This window comes from Danio aesculapii, chromosome 23 (genome assembly GCF_903798145.1).
Source record: "Danio aesculapii chromosome 23, fDanAes4.1, whole genome shotgun sequence".
Taxonomy (NCBI): Eukaryota; Metazoa; Chordata; class Actinopteri; order Cypriniformes; family Danionidae; genus Danio; species Danio aesculapii.
Window position 1 is genome coordinate 4,028,038 of NC_079457.1, and position 22,951 is coordinate 4,050,988.

The 22,951-nt window shown below is 37.4% G+C and overlaps 1 protein-coding gene across 2 annotated transcripts in view; it reads left to right on the forward strand.

Moving 5' to 3' along the window:
• Positions 1–39: 39 nt before the first annotated feature.
• Positions 40–22,951, forward strand: part of tti1 (TELO2 interacting protein 1) — a 32,218-nt gene continuing 9,306 nt past the window's right edge. Inside the window, exons 1-7 of one of the 2 annotated variants that reach the window (XM_056449596.1) lie at positions 40–260; positions 1,137–1,213; positions 5,324–7,613; positions 8,253–8,411; positions 15,282–15,430; positions 15,575–15,715; positions 20,951–21,155. In XM_056449596.1, coding sequence (XP_056305571.1) covers positions 1,178–1,213; positions 5,324–7,613; positions 8,253–8,411; positions 15,282–15,430; positions 15,575–15,715; positions 20,951–21,155 — 2,980 coding nt within the window. In that variant the 5' untranslated portion in view covers positions 40–260; positions 1,137–1,177. The remainder of the gene's footprint in view (positions 261–1,136; positions 1,214–5,323; positions 7,614–8,252; positions 8,412–15,281; positions 15,431–15,574; positions 15,716–20,950; positions 21,156–22,951) is intronic. The other variant, XM_056449597.1, reaches the window with a different exon arrangement.

Below are 22,951 nucleotides of genomic sequence, written 5' to 3' on the forward strand. Positions count from 1 at the left end.
CACTTACACGCGACATTATGATCACGCTGGTCGTGCTACGGTACTGTACTTTTGGCTCTAAATAATACTAGCTACTACACCTAAGTGGTGTCTTTTAGCTATTATTTAAACATTTAGTTAGACAGCTCAGTCAATGGGTGGTGGTAGGACTTAGATGACTTATTTCGAATGAATATTATGCACTTTTAGTATAAGATTATGAAAATGAAAGTGCATATAACGTTATGCTTCTGACAAATCGCAGATCTGAACCACTCAGAGTAAGTATCACTGGAGATTTTAAGCTGTGTAAATGTTCAATATACTTTATTTCTTTGTATTTAAAGTAAGATTCAATTTGTTCACAGGTAAATGCACAGAATGTAGTTAACTTTGCATTGTATCTATACACCTTTATGGTTTGAAATATGCTATTAATCATCATTTCAACAATTTTACATCCATATATAATAAACAACTGTATAATACAAGCTCAAAATACATGCCATGTATTAGGGCTGCACGATATTGGAAAAAACTGGCATTATTATTATATTATTATATATATTGTATTCGTTGTACATCCGAAATATAGCCTTAGTTGTTCTTTAGTTAGACAGTTTAGTCTTTTTCTGGTTGCAGGATTTAGATTTGGCTTTTAGTTTAAGATTATGAATACAGAGTATATACAAGAATCTTCTTTTAAAGAAGATATCTTTTAAAGACCCTTTCCATACATTTTAATACCTTATAACCAGTATAGGTTTCAACCAGAAACACTGGCGAGATTTTAACTTACAATATATTTACTAAATATTAATGTAAGAAGCTAATCCAAAACTAAAACAGTATTCATATACTGAATAAAAATCTGTTAAATCAAGCTAATTCTGCACATCGGTGCTGAAATAATAGCGTTGCCTTGATTACTGCAGTAAACAAAGCAGCAGGAAATCAAATCTAGCAGGATTTTATTGATTTCATAAACTACACAGCATCCTGATATTCACAGACTTAATTCAGGCAAACTTTAACATAAACATTGCATAATCAGAAATGATATAAAATTTAATACCTTGCAAAATAAGACTTTTTAATACTTTTTAAGGGCCTGAAATTTCTCTACATTAATTTATCAACCTTTAATACTTTTTAAGAACCTGCGGACACCCCGGAATATGAACGTGCAAATAATGTTATGCTTCTGACAAACTGCAGAACTGACCCACTCGGAGTAAGTATTATCGGAGATTTTAAGAGGTGGAGCTGTGTGTAAATGTTCAATATGCTTTTTTTTTTTGTATTTAAAGTAAGATTTAAATTGTTCACTGGAAAATGCACAAAAATAGTTGCTTTTGCATTACATTTATTCACCTTTATGGTTTAAAATATGATATTGTGCATCATTTAATCAATTTTACATCCATATATAATAAACAACTGTATAATACAAGCTCAAAATGGATGCCATGTATTAGGGCTGCACGATATTGGAAAAAACTGACATTGCAATATTTTCTTCTACTGCGATTTATATTTATTGTATTAGCTGTATATCCTAAATATAGCCTCAGTTTTTCCTTAAACATTTAGCTAGAAAGCTTAGTCTTTGTCTGGTTGCAGGATTTAGATTAGTCTTAATTCCAATAACAATTCATATATATATATATATATATATATATATATATATATATATATATATATATATATATATATATATATATATATATATATATATATATATATATATATATATATATATATATATATATATATATATATATATATTATGACAAAAATCACAGAACTGAATCACTCAGAGTAAGTATTATTGGAGATTTTAAGAGGTGGAGCTGTGTGTGAATGTTCATTATGCTTTATTTCTTTGTATTTAAAGTAAGATTCAAATTGTTCACTGGAAAATGCACAAAAAGTTGTTGGTTTTGCATTGTATCTTTACACCTTTATGATTTAAAATATAATATTGTGCACCATTTTATCAGTTTTACATCCATATATAATTAACAACTGTATTATACAAGCTCAACATGCATGCCATGTATTAATGTCAGTGTTGTTTTTGTTTTATTTTATTATTAAATGCCACATATATATTGTAATTAATAATTATAATCAATGATATTTATAAGAGGATCTGTATTATTATGAAAATGACTAGCTAGAACGTGAGCAAAAGTCACTAAAACAGTAATTGAATACTAATCTATGCTCATTAGTGCTTTGTTTATGTGGTCAAAAGCATTGTGAAATAAAAAATAGTTTTTTGAGATGGATTCTGGCAAATTTAGACTAAGACCTTTTAAACACAAAGTACAGTAAATACAATGTAATGAATTTTGAAGGAGACGCAATGCATCAGTAGGGTTTGTAAATGTTTTATTTGATGAGAATAATAAAAAGTTCAAGATTATGAATATGAAAGTGCATATAACATTATGCGTCTGACAAAGAACTGAGATTTTAAGAGGAGGAAGCTGTGTGTAAATGTTCAATATGCTTTATTTTTAAAGTTAAAGTAAGATTCAATTTGTTCACTGGAAAATGCACAAAAGTTGTTGGTTTTGCATTGTATCTAAACATCTTTAGGGCTCTATTTTGACGATCCATGCTAAAAGCGCAGGGAGCAAAAGCATTAGGGCATGTCAGAATCCACTTTTGCTATTTTAGGGATGGAAAAATCCGCTTTGCATCGTGGCGCATGGTCTAACAGGGTTGAGCTTATTCTCTTAATGAGTTATAGGTGTGTTTTGAGAATTAACCAATCAGAGTCTCATCTCCCATTCCCCTTAAGAGTCAGTTGCGCTGTGCCATAGCGCATTTGCTATTTACATGGCGGACTTTGTTAGTGGAAAAACAGAACACTTCACTAGAGAGAACACAGTTAGACAGAACATCTGCAGCACGAGAACAAGAGATGAGGCTCCTCATTGTTTACTTTCACTTTCACTCTCGTGAATAGGGAAACGTGTTGTACGCACAGACATCTATTAGCCTATACATAATTAATTTACTTTGTTAAGCGTAAAGATTTGTGTCAAAACTATTTCCAAATTCAGTTCTAATTTCCAGCAAATGAATAAATGAACAATAATAATGAAGTGAGTTCAAAAAACTGAGTCATATCCAAACACATGCTGGGCCCCATATGGTCTAAAACCTGACAGGTGGACAAATCTAAGCTTGTTTTTAATAAAACAAATATAAATATGCATATAATAAATAATACTGCTAATAATAATAACATTATACAAAAGCAAATTGTTATGAATAAACTGAAAAAGCCCCCCGAGATGAAGAAGGCATGAAAGTTTGGTTTTTACATTTATGTAGACTAGAAAATAATAATTTTTGTAATATTTTATTCCTTTAATTCTTTTTCAATTGTAAATATATTTGCGTATTGCTGTACTCCCTGTGTGTATTAAGCAATGTGTAAGCGAGGCACATAACTAACGCGTTCTGCGCTGGACTTTAGACCAGCTTTGATCTGGTCTATTGAACCGTCTATTTAAGTTCCTCAAAATAGCAACGCGCCTCAACACACCTCCTTTTTTAGACCAAAACGCCTATGGGCGCACACATAAGCGCAAATGCATTTGCTATTTAAACAGTGCGGCGCAAAACGTCCAAACGACTCTCGCGCCGAGCTGAAACTAGCAAACAACAATTGCGTTGTGCCTTGTGCCACATTGAGCCCAGTGTATGATAGGGCCCTCAATGTTTAAAATATGATATTGTGCATTGTTTAAACAAATTTACATCCATATGTAATTAACAACTGTATAATACAACTCAAAATGCATGTCATGTGTTAATGTTTGCGTTGTTTTTGTTTTATTTTACAATAAAAATTCCTATATAATGGTAATAAACAAATGTCACTCAAAAACAGAAAAAGCTTATTATCAATGCTTATTTGCACTTTGTTAATATGGTCAACAGTATTAAATACACAATTGTTGACCATTTTATTTGATATGCTTTCTAAAAGCGTGGATTTTTATAAATTTAGACTTTAAGATCTTTTTAAGACTAAGTAAAGACAATGTAATGAACAATGAAAAAGGTCATAAGGCATCAGTAGGGTTTGTAGATGTTTATTTGAAGAGCATAATGAATTGTGTTGGAATCACTTCTTGGTTCGAAATACAAATGACAAATCTCAGTAACCATTTGATTAATTTAAAATAAACAAAAATAGTTTAAGTGTTGAATACTTCAGCATTCTAACACTAATATATGAAAATAACTTGTACTCTACCCTGTGATGATCACACTCTTAAAACATTTCTCAGTTGTTTTTTTTTTTTTTACAACTATAATGTTTTAACAATCTTAAATTAAGCTACATTTTTGTGGGAAGCAAATTGTGAAAATAAAGTGATTTACAACTAAAAAATGAACACAATAAAATAAATCATCTTAATTCAAACTGAAAACAACAGAGTTTTCTTTTGCATCTGAAGTAAATGTATTTTTACTTAAGGATGTTTAGACATTTGCACTGGAAAACAAAATGTTAAAATAAATAAATAATTTTTGCAGTGCATTAAACATTTAAATAGTCACACGTTTCAGAATTGAAGACATTCTGCTCATTTTAAATCATTTTCTGGGCATTTAAAGTACAGCAGAGTCTTGGTGAAGCTTTATTTCATAAAGTCGGGTAGTTAAATCTTCAGTGATAACACATTAAATAGACATATGCTGATATTCAATAATTCAGTATGTCGTGATAATGAGCATGCACAATATTGATATTGTGTAACCTTCAAAATGCAGTGATAATTATTTAATATTTAAGCTTTTAGAGTACTTATTAAGAATATTCAGATTGTATTTGCAGTTGTCAGCCCTTTTCACATGTTAATCTGACCCAATATCTGCTGAAATATTGATTTAAATAGTATATTATATAAAATACTATATATTTATATACCGCTTATTGTTCATTAACACTTTACAGTAAGGCTCCATTTGTTAACATCAGTTCAACTAAACTAACAATGAAAACTACAAATGAGAACTAATAATGCTTTAAAATAATAAATCGTAAAATTGTTTTAAGGAGTTAATAACTATTACAATTCTGTTGTTTTTTTTTTTACATAGCAACTGCAATAAACGTGTCTCTCACTGTTGATTTTAATGCATTAACTAACATTTACTAATGAGACTTTATTGTAAAGTGTTACCTATTGTACTTTTGAAATTAAATTAGTTTAAACAATTTGTTTACTCTGAACATATACAATTTTTTGATAATATACCCATTAACGCCTGTCCTTCTTATAATGACTTGCGGCTCTTATGATCTTCTCAGATCTCGAACTTCAAATGGAGAATGGCTGAACATCAGATCGACGACCCAAAGATTGCATTTGCATATCTCCGCCCATCATGTGTGCTCTTGACCAAAGAACCCACATGCACTAATGTCGAAGCTCTGAGCGGTCATCTCTGCAGCGTGAGCGATGGAGCCCTTCAACAGCTCCAGGACTATATTCTGTTTCCTCTCAGATTCGTCCTTAAAACCCCTGGACCCAAGCGGGAGGGACTCATCCAGGCGGTTATGGAAGCGATGACGTATGTTCTGGAAAACACGTGTGTACAGAGATGGGAATCTCTACGTGATCTTTTCTCCGAGTTGTGTCTTTGTCTGTGTTCACCACAAGACCCTGGAAAGCCTGCTACAGCCTCTGAGGAATTAAAAATATCCGTTCTTGGATGTTTGGACACTCTCTTGCACTCTGCCTATGGTGATATTGTTTTTAAACTCTATGAGCCAAGCATGTTGCCTGGACTTGGAGCAGCCGTCTCTTTACTTCTGGCACTCGCAGAACAAGAAAAAGCAAGAAGTGTACAAACAGCGTCCCTGAAATGTCTCCTTTCTTTGTTTCTCCAATGCGATTGCAAAAAGGAGCACATTGAACCAAGACAACATGAGAGGTATTTGCTTGGAAGTGCGCTAGCTACATTTTTACCTGGCATTTCTCGTGCCCTTAGTCTTGTAGTGAGTGGAGATGTAAGACAAGGTCATGCGGTTACGGTGAAGTCCATGAGGTTTTGGTACAAGACTGTAGGTTTAGTAATGGCTGATGAACAGCTTGAGAAGACAGGGATTGACAAGGCAGCTGGGGATCTAGGAAGAGTTGGGGAACTTATTGTGAAGAGGACACCATCATGGCGGAAAGCCACATCCCAACGTCTTGCCATAGTCTTACAAAAGATAATTTCTTGCACTTCTGCTCACCCACATTGGAAAGTCAGACTTGAATTGGTCAATCTATCCCATCATCTTCTTTCCCAATGTAGCCAATCAGTTGTCGAATGTGTTGGTCCTCTACTTGAAGCATTGGTAGGTGCAATCAATGACGAGGAACCGGAGGTTAAAAACAAATGCAATACAGCATTGGATGATGTCGCACAAAAAAGTCAAACCAATGGCAGACAGGACTTTACTGATGTACTATCCGAAAACCTCCACAACCTGGCATCATCTTTACCTCGACTCATGAGAACATCTGACGATCAACGCAAGCTCTTTGTTCTTAACGTGTTCCTTGGGTACCTCAAGATTCTGGGTCCTAAAATCGATGTGGTGTTAACTTCAGCAGTGCATCTTGAGCGTATCTCCAAAGCTTTGATGCAAGTGATGGAGCTAGACGTAACTGATGTAAAGATCATTGAAGAGAAATCTCTAACATCCTCCGCAGATCTGACACCTGATGTGCAGCAAATCCCATCCCAGAGGAAGTATTTCCTCTACTTCACTGATGACAAGATATTTTCCGCACTCAGGAAGATCTGCCGAATGTTGGGATACTACGGAAATCTTTACCTTCTTGTAGACCGCTTCATAGAGTTGTACAAGGAGTCATCTGTGTACAGAAAGCAAGCGGCGTTGGTCCTTAATGAGATAATTGTTGGTTCTGCAGGCATCGGTGTAGAAACAGACACTCTTTCTCAGCCTAAAACAAATGAAGAAGACTTGAAATCTTCAATCATGTCCATCATCGAGGAGTACATCAGTCTGAGCAACTGGCATCTTCCTACAGTCTCAGAAGCTTTGGAAGGAAATCCTGAATCTACAGTTTTATCTGTGAACAATAATGTAGAACTTAGTCTTCAATTGCTTCCAGCATCCAAACCTCAAACTCTCCACCAACTCAACAGCAACATCTGGCAAATCTGTATCCAGCTAGAGGGCATCGGAGGCTTCGCTTTAGCTTTGGGCACAGATTTCAGCCTACTTCTTATGAGATCTCTATATCCAGTGCTGGAAAAGGCCGGGGATGAGTCGCTTCTTATAAGCCAAGTGGCTTTCAATGCAATGTGTGACTTCTGCAAGGCTTGCGAATACAGTTCACCCAAGGAGCTGGTCATCAAGAACTCTGACTACCTTCTTAATGATGTTTCGCTAAATCTAGCCAGACCCAGTGTTCACCCTCATGCTCCAAGAGTTCTAGCGGTCATGTTTACTCATTCGGATGCCAGTCTGCTGCCCCTAGTGGCCGATGTGGTGCAGGATGTGTTAACAGCACTTGATCTCAGCTATGACCAGAGGACGCCACAGTTCTGTAGTGTGCTAAACTCACTCATGAAGGCACTTGGTGAGTGTTTTTAGTTTACTCAAAGAAACAATTTCCCCCAAAAATGGAAATTACCCCATAATTTAAGCCATACATACTATTATAAGACAATTTTACTGCTGGTAACGTCATGTGCAATAGACAAACATGTCCTATATGAGGGGCATTTGTAGTGGAAGCTCCTGGAATCGGCGTATCTGACAGGAACCAACGTTTACCACAGAAGATGATGATAATGATATTGAACAAGAACACTAGTTTGCTTGCTTGGCTGATGGATGTTATACAGTATATTCCTCGTATAATGCCGTGTATATGCGTCTACCCATATTATGTCATATATAGTATACACACAGAGGATGGCTTGTGAGTGAATTGTAGGGTCGTTTTCAATTTTGGGTGAACCATTCCTTTCGTTCTTAATTTCCATCATTAAAAGATTAGGTTGCCCAAAAAAAGTTAAATTCTGCTGTTCACCTCATGTTATACCAATCTCCTGAGACCCTTTGTTCATCTTCAGAAAACAAATTAAGATATTTTAGATGAAATACAGGAGCCGTTTGTTCCACACTAAACATTTTGGGTAAACTAATCCTTTAAGTAGTAGTGGTGGGTTAATGTATTCTTTAGTTTGAAATAACTGCATGTGTTTTTTAATAGTGACATGGTTCCCCAATACGACGGGACACCAGAAGCCACCCACTAAAGAGACCCAGAATAACACCTGTGTGAGTTTGAAGCAGTTTCTCCTGGACTATAAGAAGCAGAAGGAGTTTGCAGAAGGCATTGGAGTTGAGGACGAAGATCCTGATGATCTAGGTTTGTGAAATTGATTCATTTATAATTGGTCTGAACCTCTAACTTTAAGCTTAAACTTAATGTAAATGTCATCAACTTTCAAATTGATAAGACTAACAATTTTACCTTAAAGCTCAGTAAAGCAGGCTAGGTGGAATAGCGCTGTTTACTGATATATATATATAAGACATTCATAACAACTAGGGATGCACCGATTCCGATACTTGGATCGGATATCGGTTCGATACCACATATTTTTGCTGGATCGAGTATCGGCCAGCTGGTACCGAACCAGATCCGATCTTGCACGTGCGCCATATTCTGTGTAATTTATAAGCCAACAAAAGCCACGAAGGTAGCCTACTATAAGGCACTAGAAAGTTGTCATGTAGGCCTATTATATCCTAAACGTTCTGAAGCCATTCTGTTGTTTAATGTGAAGCACAGATAAATATTCAAGTGGTTAATTTCATGTTCAGTTCAGCACTTCCCACCGCTGCGCCTGTCAATCATTCTCTATTCATTCACAATTCAAACTGCGTGTCGCGTTCATGACAACATGAAAAACTCTCCAAGACTTATTGTTCCTCTTAATACAAGTAATCTGTGGAGAATTGCACTTAGTTTTGCATTAAATGGGTTCATTTTGACCTGCAACAAGGAGTTCATTGCGGTTTCTAAAACATGCTGCGCTGTATCTATTAGACCAGTAGATCGCATTCACAACACTGGAGTAGAGAGGGGGGTCATTACCTGCTCTTCACACACAAAGTAGGCCTACATGAAACTTTAAATGAGAAAAGGCTCAATAATACATTGGACTAATTCTCAACGCACTGATTTCTCCCCTTTGTGCTGCTGTTTTAGAAGTGTCTGTATACCAGAGGGCTGTGCGGCGTGTCTCAGTGATGCATCAAGCGCTTCATTCGCACATCCGGCTGCGCAGACTCTGTGTGTGTCGCACTGAGTAGATTTAGGTTATTCTCACAATGAGTTTCTCTCATCCTTCCAACTGAATTTATTCTTCCGAGGGGAATACTTTAAAGGGCACAGAGTTTACCTCTTTTTTTATGATTTAACATTAATATTATGGTTCTTCTGAGTGTTTCAGTTTAGGTTCAGTTTAAAACACAATTCAGATTGTTTTATTATAATGTGTTAAAAAGTGTCATGTTGGGGCCGTGTCCACAGCTCGCTGATTTATGGGTGTGTTGCTTCACATGTAGATTAGTTTCGGCTTCCCGCCCAACGTAACAAGGGGGCGGGGCCATGACCTGCTCTGTGTTTGCAACACAGACAGGCAGACTGAGAGAAGGAGAGGATCCGCATTCAGTCGTACATGTACGACTCGGACACAGACCAAGCAGAGAGTACAAAATCATTTGTGTCTTTGTACAGTTTTACAGCCAACTGTGTGCTAGTTTCAAGCGCCGTGCTTGTACACAGAAACTAATAACCACGCACACTGAATTAACTTTGACTGAGGCACCGGATGCGCCGCTCGAAGCCGCGACACGGCACACCAGACACTCTCTGTGGCGCGGCAGAAACATGAAGTGTCCCGAATCGTCGCGCCGCGCATTTTTGAATTCTAAACATAGGTTTCTGCAGCGGTCCGCGGCGCCCAGCCGTCGACTTGAGTGTACCCTGATAGAAACCGATGTTTAGAATTCTAAAACGCATGCTAGTTAAGATCACAGGGAGCTTCTGGGATCGCAAGAAATGCAAACGGCTGAAGTATAAGGTAGACTCAATGAGAAGTACACATGTTTGCAAACCTACCTAAAGATACAACCAATAATTCCGATTAGAGCGATAATGTGGAGAATATTGCTCTTGTGTTGAGCCCAATGAGCCTTAATCTAAAAATAGAGCTAGCATGTTCCTTTAGTGATATCGCTTCGACTCACGCTGAAAATGGCGGACGTGAAGCAACAAACTGAGGATATGATGACGCGCCTGTCAATCAATATTGGTGGGTGGGGGGACCGCACTCCTACATAAAGTTGCGGTCGGTTTGAAAACTGCTCCAATTAGTCCACCGTTTTTTATGTTGTTAAATTGAAAAACAAAAGCACTGGGTGTGCTTATATCACCCCAATATGACGGTCTATACACCATACATGCACATATGTCTGTCCAAACAGCTTGAGAAGTAGATTTTTTACCATAGGTGCCCTTTAAGTGCTGCGAATAGTTTGTTAAGCCTGGCTCATTGTAATTAAAGTAATTAATTTAAATTAATAAACTGAAACTTACGGCCTGGCGCATATGAATTGTCATTAACAGAAACTTATTTAGCCTAATATAAGCTACTCTGAAACTGAATATTTCACTGTCATTTTATATATTAATATTTTATTTAACAGACCAATTTGTCAGTTTGTGCGCTGAATCATATAAGCGGGCCTTGTTTTAATCTTCACCTCAAATATTCTTGTTTATTTTGTAGATTTACGCAGACCGTTGTACATATCTACAGTTGTTGACAGACAGTTTGGGCTGCTTATCGGGATTTATGGGTATTATCGGCCTGATAAATTTTAATTGGATGAACATTTTTTAGTCTTATGCCTTACCAAGAATATAAAAATACATATAAATACATTTAGATGATTTACTTTAATCATTACTACTGGAATGTGAAGAGACTTTCAACCAGCTAAACACAAAAAGTTTCTGAAGACAATCACCTACTGCACCTTTAATTAACCTTTTATGTCCCAGAACACATGATGTGTGTTAAAATGCAGTCCTCAAATGTCTCTTTCTGTCATTCTAATGCAAATCCCACTTTCACTTCTGACGAAAAGTGGCTAATTTAATTAAAATCTCTGCCAGAAAACCAAGTAATGCCCTAAAGCAACACATAACATCATAACCGATGCCCAGCAAACCATCACAGAAACCTCATAGCGATGTCCTACAAATGACCCAACTACCTAGCAACCTAATTTTAACTTTAGCTCATGTTTGAAATCTAATTTGTGCACAGCAGACAACAGTAACGAACAAGTGAGACGTCGCGGTGTAAAGATAAAAAAAGTGAGTAAGACGATTGCGCTAATTCTGCGGAGGGTTTCATCATAACTCCAGTCCTGTAATGGTGTAGTCGGCTCCCTGAAAACAAGCTGCGTTAAGTGCTTTACACAGGGGTGCAGACGTAATAGAGCAGAATTATGATAACACACACATTTCCTGGCTCATCTTCAATCCTCCACATGCTGAGACCTTCAACTAACGGCTCGGATTTCTGATCATTAAACTAACGCCACACAGAGCCAGATTCCCTGAGTTATCCATTATTATGGCTTTCCTAGAATCACGCAGAAGGTTTCGTAGCTGATTTGCAAGAAACATCCAGATGTTATTCATGTTTGCATGAGAACAGTCTCACATATCTAGAGCAGGGGTTGACCAAACGTTTTGGTATGAAGAGACAAAAACCAAATAGCATTAAGAGTCGTGAGCTGAAGGTAAATATACCAAACTATTTTACATTAAAGGGCACCTATGGTGAAAATCTTCTTTTGTAAGCTGTTTTGACAGGACTGTGTGTAGGTATAGCATGTCCACAGTAGGGGTGGGCGATATGACCTAAAATTAATATCACGATATTTTTCATCTTTTGAACGGTGACGGTATAATATCATGGTATTACTTTAAATAGCAAAATAATATACATCTCAAGGAAGAACGGACAAAAGAAAGTCTCACTTCTATCACTCTTTAAAAGTTTCGGTTTGGGTCATTGTAAATGCTCAGTCTCGTTATGAGCTGATCTTCATTTCTCTGTGTTGGTGGAATAAAGCAGGCGAGTCAGCCGCACCAATTTATTAGCAGGCAGAGCAGGATTCTCATGATGACCACCGGCGCAATTCCGCTCTTTGTTATGAACCGTAGTTTCAGTGTAAACTTAGTAAATGCGAGTTTCTTTGGCGATGATGTGTACAGTGTTAGATTTTACACTTAGCGGACATTTGCGCTGAACACGCGGTGAATGCAACGCATCGAGATTCGGGCACCTTCTCCGAAAACACTCGATTGATCTCAGCTGGCAGATCAACATTTACCTCATGTCATGATCGCTGTCATCTGCACCATTATTATTATTATAACTTTAGGTGAGGTTTGCAAACCTGTGCACTTTTCATTCTTCAGCCGTTTGCATTTCCTGCAGTAACAAAAGCTCCCTGTTATCTGACAGCGGGAAGCGTTGAGGGACTGACAGCTAATATGAACCAATACAGCGGCAAGTTTTTAGAGAAAATCAAATCAGGTCGCACTACAACCTTCATATTCAGTCGCACAAATGCGCTCAAATATATTATGAGGGCGCATAGATTAAATTTCGGGCGCTCATGCGACCAAAATGGTTGCAATTTCGAGCCCTGTAGTATAAGGACAGGTATTCAGACCACAACTGAACATTTGAAGAAAATTGAATGCCTTATTATTTAGAATTAGCTATTATTGATGTAAATGCAGCCGTTCAAGGCACATAATTGATTTATTACGGTATTGACGGTATTAGAAAATCCATGGCGCAATGTCACACCGGTGATGACTATGACACCGGTGTACCGCCCACCCCTAGTCCACAGTCATATTAGAGTGATATAAACACAATAAGTCTCTTTTTTTAATTTCCTGAAGTTAAAATAGGATCCAAATCCCTCCCATTTTGAGGCCCACTGCAACGTGACGTAGGAGTGTGGTTTCCCCGCCCACCGAATTGATTGACAGTCGCGTATAAACGTGTCTTAATAGTAACGCATATAATTATATCCACAAGACAGGACGTGCGCAAAGTAACTGGGAATAAAAGATCTGTTCAGCTCTCTGTGATCATCAATCATCATCAAATGTGATCAAGAATGAGTGTAGCTGCATTTTTGCTCTAAGCCGCTATCTCGGTAAGAGTAAACAATGACGTGCGAGTCTGTTGTGAAACCTTTACTCATCGTTTATTTTGATCACATCAGTAGCACCCGTCACCACATACAAACTCACAGAGTTTCGTCTTCCCTGACTCCTCCACCTACTACCTGGCTGCCTTAAATTCCGTTTTGGATCGACAGAATAAAAGACTTCATTCGCAAAATTTAGACCCAAAAAATGGAGGAAAAACTAGTGTAAATTTGGCAGGGACACCCGTGTCTGTTTGACGTGCCATCTAAGCAATATCACAACCAGCTCAAAAAAGACATTGCTAATTCCCTACTAAGTCAGGTGAGCAAAATAAGTCCATTTTCTCCCCCACTAAACGCTTCTTTCTCATTATGTAGTAAATAACAATAGATATCCTACGTGACCTCACGTTGTTTCCATGTCACTTCTCGCACGTGTTTGATTGTGAGATGTAGTTTGTTGACACAGACAAAGCTGTCACCGATTCTTCCTATTGTAAAGCCATGCAGTGTGAAACCCCCTGTCGCCGATCCATTTTGCAATGTGAACACAACAGCGATGACACGCTACTCCAGATAGTCATGCAGTGTGAAAACATGTGTGACGCCACTACTTTAAAACAACTGGTGCATTTGGCATGACGGGTGTCTGTTACTCAGCGGTGATTCTCTCAGATTGCATCTTTGATAGTTCACACTGTGTGATTGTTACTGACATGAACGAGCACTGATTTGCCTGTGATTTCAGGCATTTGTCAGCAATTTCTCAAAACCTGTCGGTGAGTCAAAATACAGCACATCAATCCTAAAACAACCTGACCTTTGATCTCACACAGACAGATAAAAATTCACTGTCAGAAAATGACCCATACCAAAAGAATGCTGGGCGCTTATTTTGATTTTCTTTTTTGTTTGATTATATTTTTTGCATTTGCAATAATTTGCATTTTGTTACAATTTATTTTTATTATCATTCATATTTTTTTCTTTGTTCTTTTATTTACTGATTTTCCCCTCATTTATTTTCAGTCTGACTTTAATTGTCTTTTAAATGACAGATAATAATGTCCTGTCAGAAAATGACCCATACAAAAAACATGTTTGTTTGTTATTTTGATTTGCTGTTATTGTGCATTGCTGTTTTGTTGTTAATTTAATTAGAGATTTCCCCCTTCATTATTTTCAGGCTGACTTTCAGTGTATTTTGAGTGACAGATAATAATGCATTGTCAGAAAATGACCCATACAAAAGATGCTGGGTTGTTATTTTCATTAGTTTTTTTGTTTGTTTTTACATTGTGCATTGCATTGCTGAATTTAATTAATATTGTTGAGTTTTTTCTTTTTTCTTTATAGACTCTATATCCTTATTTATTTACTCTATTGACTTTATTGCCTTGTGATAATAATGCACTGTTAGAAAATGACCCATACAAAAAAATGCTGGGTTGATATTTTGATTTGCTTTATTGGTAACACTTTATTTTGATGGTCCATTTGAGCATTAGTAGACTGTCTGCTTAATATCTGCTGATTCTGCTCCTAAACAGACATTTTTATCTGGAAAAATCTTGTTTTTTCAAGATTGACTTGACATGTAAAAATCATCGCCTTTAATTTTGCTGGATTTAATATTATTATTATCATCATTATTATTATTGAATTTTCTTTTTAACTGACTGATTTTCCTCTTATTTATTTTCAGGCTGACTTTCAGTGTATTTTGAGTGACAGATAATCATGCATTGTCAGAAAATGACCCATACAAAAGATGCTGGGTTGTTATTATGATTTGCATGTTTATTTATTTTCTTTCTTTCTTTCCTTTTCTTTCTTTCTTTCTTTTCTGAACTCAGCATAACTATAATCTCAATTCGGTATTGCAGATCCTGCAATGTGACTATTATGGATGAACACATTGCGATATCGCTGCTGAAACGATATATATTGAAGAGCCCTAATTGATATCATCTATCCACAGATATTCCTCCACCAGAGCTTGCTTCTGATGAGGACACGGAGGGTCCCGCAGTGAAAAAGGAGCTTCCTCTTCATATCCAGATTGCAAAAGATGTGATGGAGCGATGCATTCACCTGCTGTCTGACTCCAACCTGAGGATTCGACTCAAGGTTATTCACCGATTTAAGCTGCAGGCTAGAGCTGTCAATCTAGCCAAAAACCTAAACCTTTCTTTCAGAAATTCAAATTGCAGGACTGCAGGCTTGTTTCCACTGACAGCATGTCTGAAGTCAATAATGCATGTGCATTTACAGGTTCTGGACATTCTGGAATTGTGTGTATGCATTTTACGCGAGCAAGAGGATGAGCTTCTTCCCATGGTGCACCGCTGCTGGCCTGCTCTCCTCCACCGTCTCACCAATGATGATCCTCTTGCTGTTCCACGAGCATTCAAGGTGAGAGAAATATACTCATATTTTATAGTTTAAGGCAGTGTTTCCCAACCCTGTTCCTGAAGGCACACCAACAGTACACATTTTCAACCTCTCCCTAATCAAACACACCTGAATCAACTTATCAGAACATCAGAAGAGACTCCAACACCTGAAGTTAATGGGTCAGATAATGGAGACATCCAAAATATGTACTGTTGGTGTGTCTCCAGGAACAGGGTTGGGAAACACTGGTTTAAGGTATGGCTGCACAATATATCACTTCAGCATCGATATCGCAATGTGTGTCTGCAATATTCACATCGCAGGTAGGCCTGTCACGATAAGACATTTCTCTTGTGCGATATATTGTCACAGAAATTGTTGCGATAAGTGATATTATTGTCATTTTGTGATTATTTTATGCCACTGATTGTATAACAGCATAATGCAAATTTAGCCATAAACACTTTAAAGGGCACCTATGGTAAAAAATCTACTTCTCAAGCTGTTTGGACAGACATATGTGCATGTATGGTGTGTAGACCGTCATATTGGGGTGATATAAACACACCCAGTGCTTTTTTTTCAATTTAACACATAAAAAACGGTGGACCAATTGGAGCGGTTTTCAAACCGACCCGCAACTTTACGTAGGAGTGCGGTCCCCCCGCCCACCAATATTGATTGACAGGCACGTCATCATATCCTCAGTTTGTTAATTCACGTCCGCCATTTTCAGCGTGAGTCGAAGCGATATCACTGAAGGAACACGCTAGCTCTATTTTTAGATGCAAGGCTCATTGGGCTCAACACAAGATCAATATTCTCCACATTATCGCTCTAATCGGAATTATTGGTTGTATCTTTAGGTAGGTTTGCAAACATGTGTACTTCTCATTGAGTCTACCTTATACTTCAGCCGTTTGCATTTCTCGCGATCCCAGAAGCTCCCTGTGATCTTAACTAGCATGCGTTTTAGAACTCTAAACATCGGTTTCTATCAGGGTACACTCAAGTCGACGGCTGGGCGCCGCGGACCGCTGCAGAAACCTATGTTTAGAATTCAAAAATGTGTGGCGTGACGATTCAGGACTCCTCATGTTTCTGCCGCGCCACAGAGAGTGTCTGGTGTGCCGTGTCACGGCTTCGAGCGGCGCATCTGGTGCCTCAGTCAAAGTTAATTCAGTGTGCGTGGTTATTAGTTTCTGTGTACAAGCTCGGCACTTGAAACTAGCACACAGTTGGCTGTAAAACTGTACAAAGACACAAATGATTTTGTACTCTCTGCTTGGTCTGTGTCAGAGTCGTACATGTACGACTGAATGCTGATCCTCTCACTCCTGCTCTCAGTCTGCCTCTGTTGCAAACGCAGAGCGGGTGAGCTCATGGCCCCGCCCCCTTGTTACGTTGGCGGGAAGCCGAAACTAATCTACATGTGAAGCAACACACCCATAAATCATGAACTGTGGACACGCCCCCAACATGACACTAACACATTATAATAAAACAATCTGAATTGGGTTTTGAACTGAACCTAAACTGGCACACTCAGAAGAACCATAATATTAATATTAAATCATAAAAAAGAGGTCAACTCTGTGCCCTTTAAAATACGTATTAGTCATTCATTCATTTTTGGCTTAGTCCCTTTATTAATATGGGGTCGGCACAGTGGAGTGAACCGCCAACTTATCCAGCACATGTTTTACGCAGCGGATGCCCTTCCAGCCGCAATCCATCTCTGGGAAACATCCATACACATTCACTCACACTTATACACTACAGACAATTTAGCCTACCCAGTTCACCTGTACCGCATGTCTTTGGACTGTGGAGGGAAACCGGAGCACCCAGAGGAAACCCACGCGAACACAGGGAGAACATGCAAAATCCACACAGAAACACCAACTGACACAGCCGAGGCTCGAACCAGCGACCTTCTTGCTGTGAGGCGACAAACTGTTAAATCCCGCCCCTTTTCGCAGCGCCGCACGACAGAATTTCGCACACACAAAGCCCAGTGTGACCGCAGCTTTATTCTTAAGGTTATTTCGATTCTATAATTTGATGTTTAAAAGGTAAATGTCCCATTATTTATACACTATTAAATGTCCTATTAGGCAAATGTCCAATATAAACTTAGACAGCAGTGAGGTAGAATGTAAATGTCATTGTAAAATGGCTTTAACGTTATTTGTGAATTTGTAAATATATATTGCAATGTCAAAAATTATTGAGGCCATCTACAAGTATTGCACGATATATATATATATATATATATATATATATATATATATATATATATATATATATATATATAAATAAATAAAGTCGATAGGTTCATTCTTGTGACAGGCCTAATCGAACGGATATGCAGTGTTGAGTCTGGATTATAGTTGATCAGCACAATTGAGAGTACATGAGATTTGTCATTAAGTAGAACCATAACAGAGTGAAACGTTATCATTTGCATGTGTTTAAAAGCATTCAGGCACAAAAATGTACATTTGTGACATTAATTAAGAACAATTCTACTGAATTATTACTACAATGAAGACTATACAGAGTTATTTCACACTGTTTGAAACCATAAAGCAGTTTCTTTTACTTTTTTCTTAGCTCTGTTGTAATTATTCCTGTTCATTATTTTTCACACGTGTCACACCCTTACAAAATCACCTCAATCGATATAAATTAAAGCTTTTTTTCCCCAAATAGAGCTATTTAAGCCATCATTAAATTGTGTTCATATCGCAATATATATATCAGGGTATATGCAGGAATCCTAAAGGAAATTTCAATACCTTTTTAAGACTTTTTATAGACCTTTCCAGAATATTTTAAGACCTCATCACCACCTCAAGTTCTGATCAGTATCAAACCTTTAACTTAATAAACAGTTGCAGATAAATAAATGAATGGAGCACAACCGTGCAACAGAAATCAGATAAACGCGGAAGAAACAAACCTTGAAAGAATAAATTACGCGGTTGTTTTCAGTGACAGGCTTCAGTCACTGTTTAAACTCGTCTTTCTCCAACCAGGAGTACGCAATCTTACATTATCCCATTTTGCTGTCTGTTTCTCTCTATGGTTTCGCTACATATGGAGAGCGTCACATCACCTTTCCACGTTTATCATAATTATGTGACATCAGCCGGACAGAGGAGCTTGGCTATAATCGTCCGGCCTGAACCAACCATGTGAATCGAGCACACTGTTGTTAATATTAGAAGGAAAATAAACATTTTTTTGGAGTCAAACACTTTGGACAACGCTTGAACAAAATTTAAGAGCTTGTAAACAGGAGATTAAGACTTTTTAATACATTTTAAGGGCCTTAAATTTCTCATAATTGATTTATAAACATTTAATACTTTTAAAGACCCTGCGGACACCCTGTATAAATCGCAGAAAAACTAAATATGTCAGATTTTTTTTCTATATCATGCAGCCCTAGTTTAAGGTATTGCTGACTGATCTGTATGAGCCATTTCTTTTTTTCTATTATTATGTTTGACTGAATGGGTACATTTAATGGTTTGATTATTTTCAAGTTTACTTTCGTTATTTACATTATTACATTACATTACCGTTATATAACATTATTACTTGCGGCATGATCGTCCTTAACCTAGAGCGGCAGTTCAGCTTGCTGAACCGGCCCTGCGCAACACACACACATTACCCTCACCGTTCGCCTAGACTAGAGCGCCAGTTCAGCTTGCTGTGTGCAATTTAGACACCTCACTTCGAACCTGAGCTGAAATATTTGGAAACTTGACCATTGCATGTGTGTAGGAACAGCTGACGATTCGTAAACAAAACGGCACGCATCGCGTTTTCAACGTGGCTTTACACGTGATATGAGAAAATAAAGAGTTAACTTGATACAGCACACGCGGTTACAAGTAACAAAACACAACTAAATACATAATTTGCAAGCTAGAGAAAACGAGGCAACAGTTTTAATCGCTCGTACTTACACTTGTGAAATGGGGGAAGAAACTGATCCATGATGCACTGATCCATGTTCTGACAGTCTTTACTGATCCTTCCTTTAACAAACGGCCGATGAAGTCTTCTTTGTAAGCATCTAGTTTCCAGAAGCACTCGATCTGCTCAAGGCTAGGCTATATTGCTGAGGTTTCATCTTTGGGGAGACTGTCAATAATATCCATCTGCACAGCGTGACTTCATTTGACCAGTGTCTGTCTGTGTGTGTGTGTGTGTGTGTGGCTTTTTTTCTGTGTTAGAGGGCGGGGCCGCAGGTTTCAAATCTCCCGGGTTTGTGCGCGCAACTACTTGTGTTTCGTAGCCGCGTCATCACGAAACACCTAATGACTCGTTATCAAGACGACTCGTTTGAAGCACTATGAGTCGACTCTTTTATAGATGAATCAATAATTTTAAACACTGTACACTTACAGATTTAAGCCTTAGCTGGATATTTCCCTTCACTTAGAGCTGTGTTACACACTACATGGAAGGGCATTTTCAAAAACTCTTTAAGGCAGCTAAGGAAGTAGGTGAGGCAAGTGATGGAAGAGAAAACAATTTACAAACTGAGTTTGTATGTGGTGACTGGTGCTACTGATTTTGACGGATCACAATGTGATAACAATAAATGCTAAAAAAAGGTTTCACAATGGACTCACGTCATTGTTGCCCTTACTGAGATCAAGGCTTAAAGCAAAATGCCGCTACATGTTCTAATTACACTTTTTAAATATATATTTATTGCAAGATATATAAAACATTACAATCATGATCTAGTATGTGATTTTTATTAAAGGTGTGATACTTTAGAGCTGTTTAAAAGAGATAAAAATGAAGGTTTATATTTAAATAAAAAAAAACTTTAAAAAGCATCTGCCAATGGGGCAAGCAAAATTAACTTCAAACCAAATACAAGTTTATTCTGCTCACTCCAGAGGCAGATCATTGTGCTTGTTTTAATGAAAACTCACTTGATTTTTAATTATGTTATGAAAACGACACTTTTTTTTCTCATCTAAAAAACTGCTTCTTGATGAAATAATTTTTAGATATTTAGACTAGAAACAAGACGAAAACTCCAAGTAAGAAAAGCATTTTTCGCAGTGTAGCTTATAGACTAAAATTACTATGAAGACCCTTCCCCAAAAAGCGTTTAAATCTGATTTAACAGGTACTTTAGGCATGTATTTATTTGTCTAGCTTCTGTTCTCGAGCAGATCATAAGGCTTTTTTCTCTTCTCTATGAATGTGTCTCAGGTCTTGTGTGTTCTGGGCGACTCGTGTGGTGATTTCCTCAGGAAACGTGTGTCTAAGGAGGTTTTACCACGTCTCACCACTAATCTGCTGAAGCAGGCGGAGATCAGCACTCGATCTGGATCCGTCTACACACATACATTGGCTTATAAACTCCAGCTTGCCGTACTGCAGGGTCTCGGCCCTCTTTGTGTGAAACTGGACCTCAGTAAGTCTTTATATCTTATAATATATTTAGATTTACATGCTAGAAACTCTGACATGAAATAAGCTATAACTAGAGAACATCAGTGCACATTTATGATTATATCAGGGCTCTAATGTTTCATAAAAGTTAACAACAAACTAAGGTTGATGAAATAACATTAGACCCCTAAACCCTGGACCACAAAATCATAGCCAAAAACACACTGTATGAATCAAAATGATTGATTTTTCTTTTATGCCAGAAATCATTAGAATATTAAGTTAATAAATCTGTATTTACACTACCTGACAGAAGTCTTGTCATGGATCTCAGTTGTAAGAGCAACAAATAATAACTTGACTTCTAGTTGATCATTTGGAAAAGTGGCAGAAGGTCGATTTTTCCTATGGGTCATCTGTTGATCTGCATCCCAATCATCACATATACCGCAGAACACCTACTGGAACCAGCATGGACTCAAGATTCTGCCAGAAATCAGTCAAGTTTGGTGAAGGAAAAATCATGGTTTGGGGTTACATTCAGTATGGGGGCATGCGAAAGATCTGCAGAGTAGATGGCAACATCAACAGCCTGAGGTATCAAGACATTTGTGCTGCCCATTACATTACAAACCACAGGAGAGGGTAAATTCTTCAGCAGGATAGCGCTCCTTCTCATACTTCAGCCTCCACATTAAAGCTCCTGAAAGCAAAGAAGGTCAAGGTGCTCCAGGATTGGCCAGTCTAGTCACCAGAAATAAACATTATTGAGCATGTCTGGGGTAAGATGAAGGAGGAGGTATTGAAGATGAACCCAAAGGATCTTGATGAACTCTAGGAGTCCTGCAAGAACGCTTTCTTTGCCATTCCAGATGACTTTATTAATCAGTGATTTGAGTCATTGCAGAGATGTATGGATGCAGTCCTCCAAGCTCATGATGGAGTCAGACACAATATTCATTCTGTTTCCACTGCAGCATGACCACATATTCTATACTGGACATTATTCCTGTTCACTGACAAGACTTTTGTCTAAGCAGAGTCAGACCTTACTGTCCTAATGAAATCAGTCAAAATCAAGGCATGATCATATTTTACTGTGGTAAAATAAGCGTAATCTAGAGGTCTTTGCCTTTCATATGAGCCACTTCTGATACCAAATGATCAACTAGAAGTCAAGTTATTATTAGTTGTCCCTAAAACTTGGATAGGCGACAATACTTTTGTCAGGTAGTGTGTAAAAAATTACTTAATTTTTTAATCTTTAAAGGTGATTTTCTCAATATTTAGTATTTTTAAACCCCCAGATTCCAGATTTTTTAATTGTTTTATTTCTGACAAATATTATCCTAGCAAACAAAACCATACGTCAATGAAAAGATTATCTATCAAAACAATTTGAATCAAAGCCTAAAAGGGTCAGTTTCAGAGAGTAATAAAACATCACACACACACACACGCACACACACATGCACACGCACACACACACACTCTAGGGACACCAGAGACTTATTTTACATCTTGTAAAAAGGGGTATAATACAGGGTTTCTCCAGGTTTCACCAAGTTCAATTTAAGAGTTTTAAAGACATTTTTAAGACCATTATGAAGGTAATTTTAGACTTATACAGGGCTAAATGCTGAAGATTTTTCCAGTTAGAAAAGATTATCACCTGCCCTATCAAAAATTGAATACATTTAATAATACAATAATAATAATTTAGTTTGAATATATTTTAAAATAATTTTCAAGTATATCCATTCACACACACCCTCTAACCCTTATCACGAATAGAACAACACATAGCTGTCAATCACT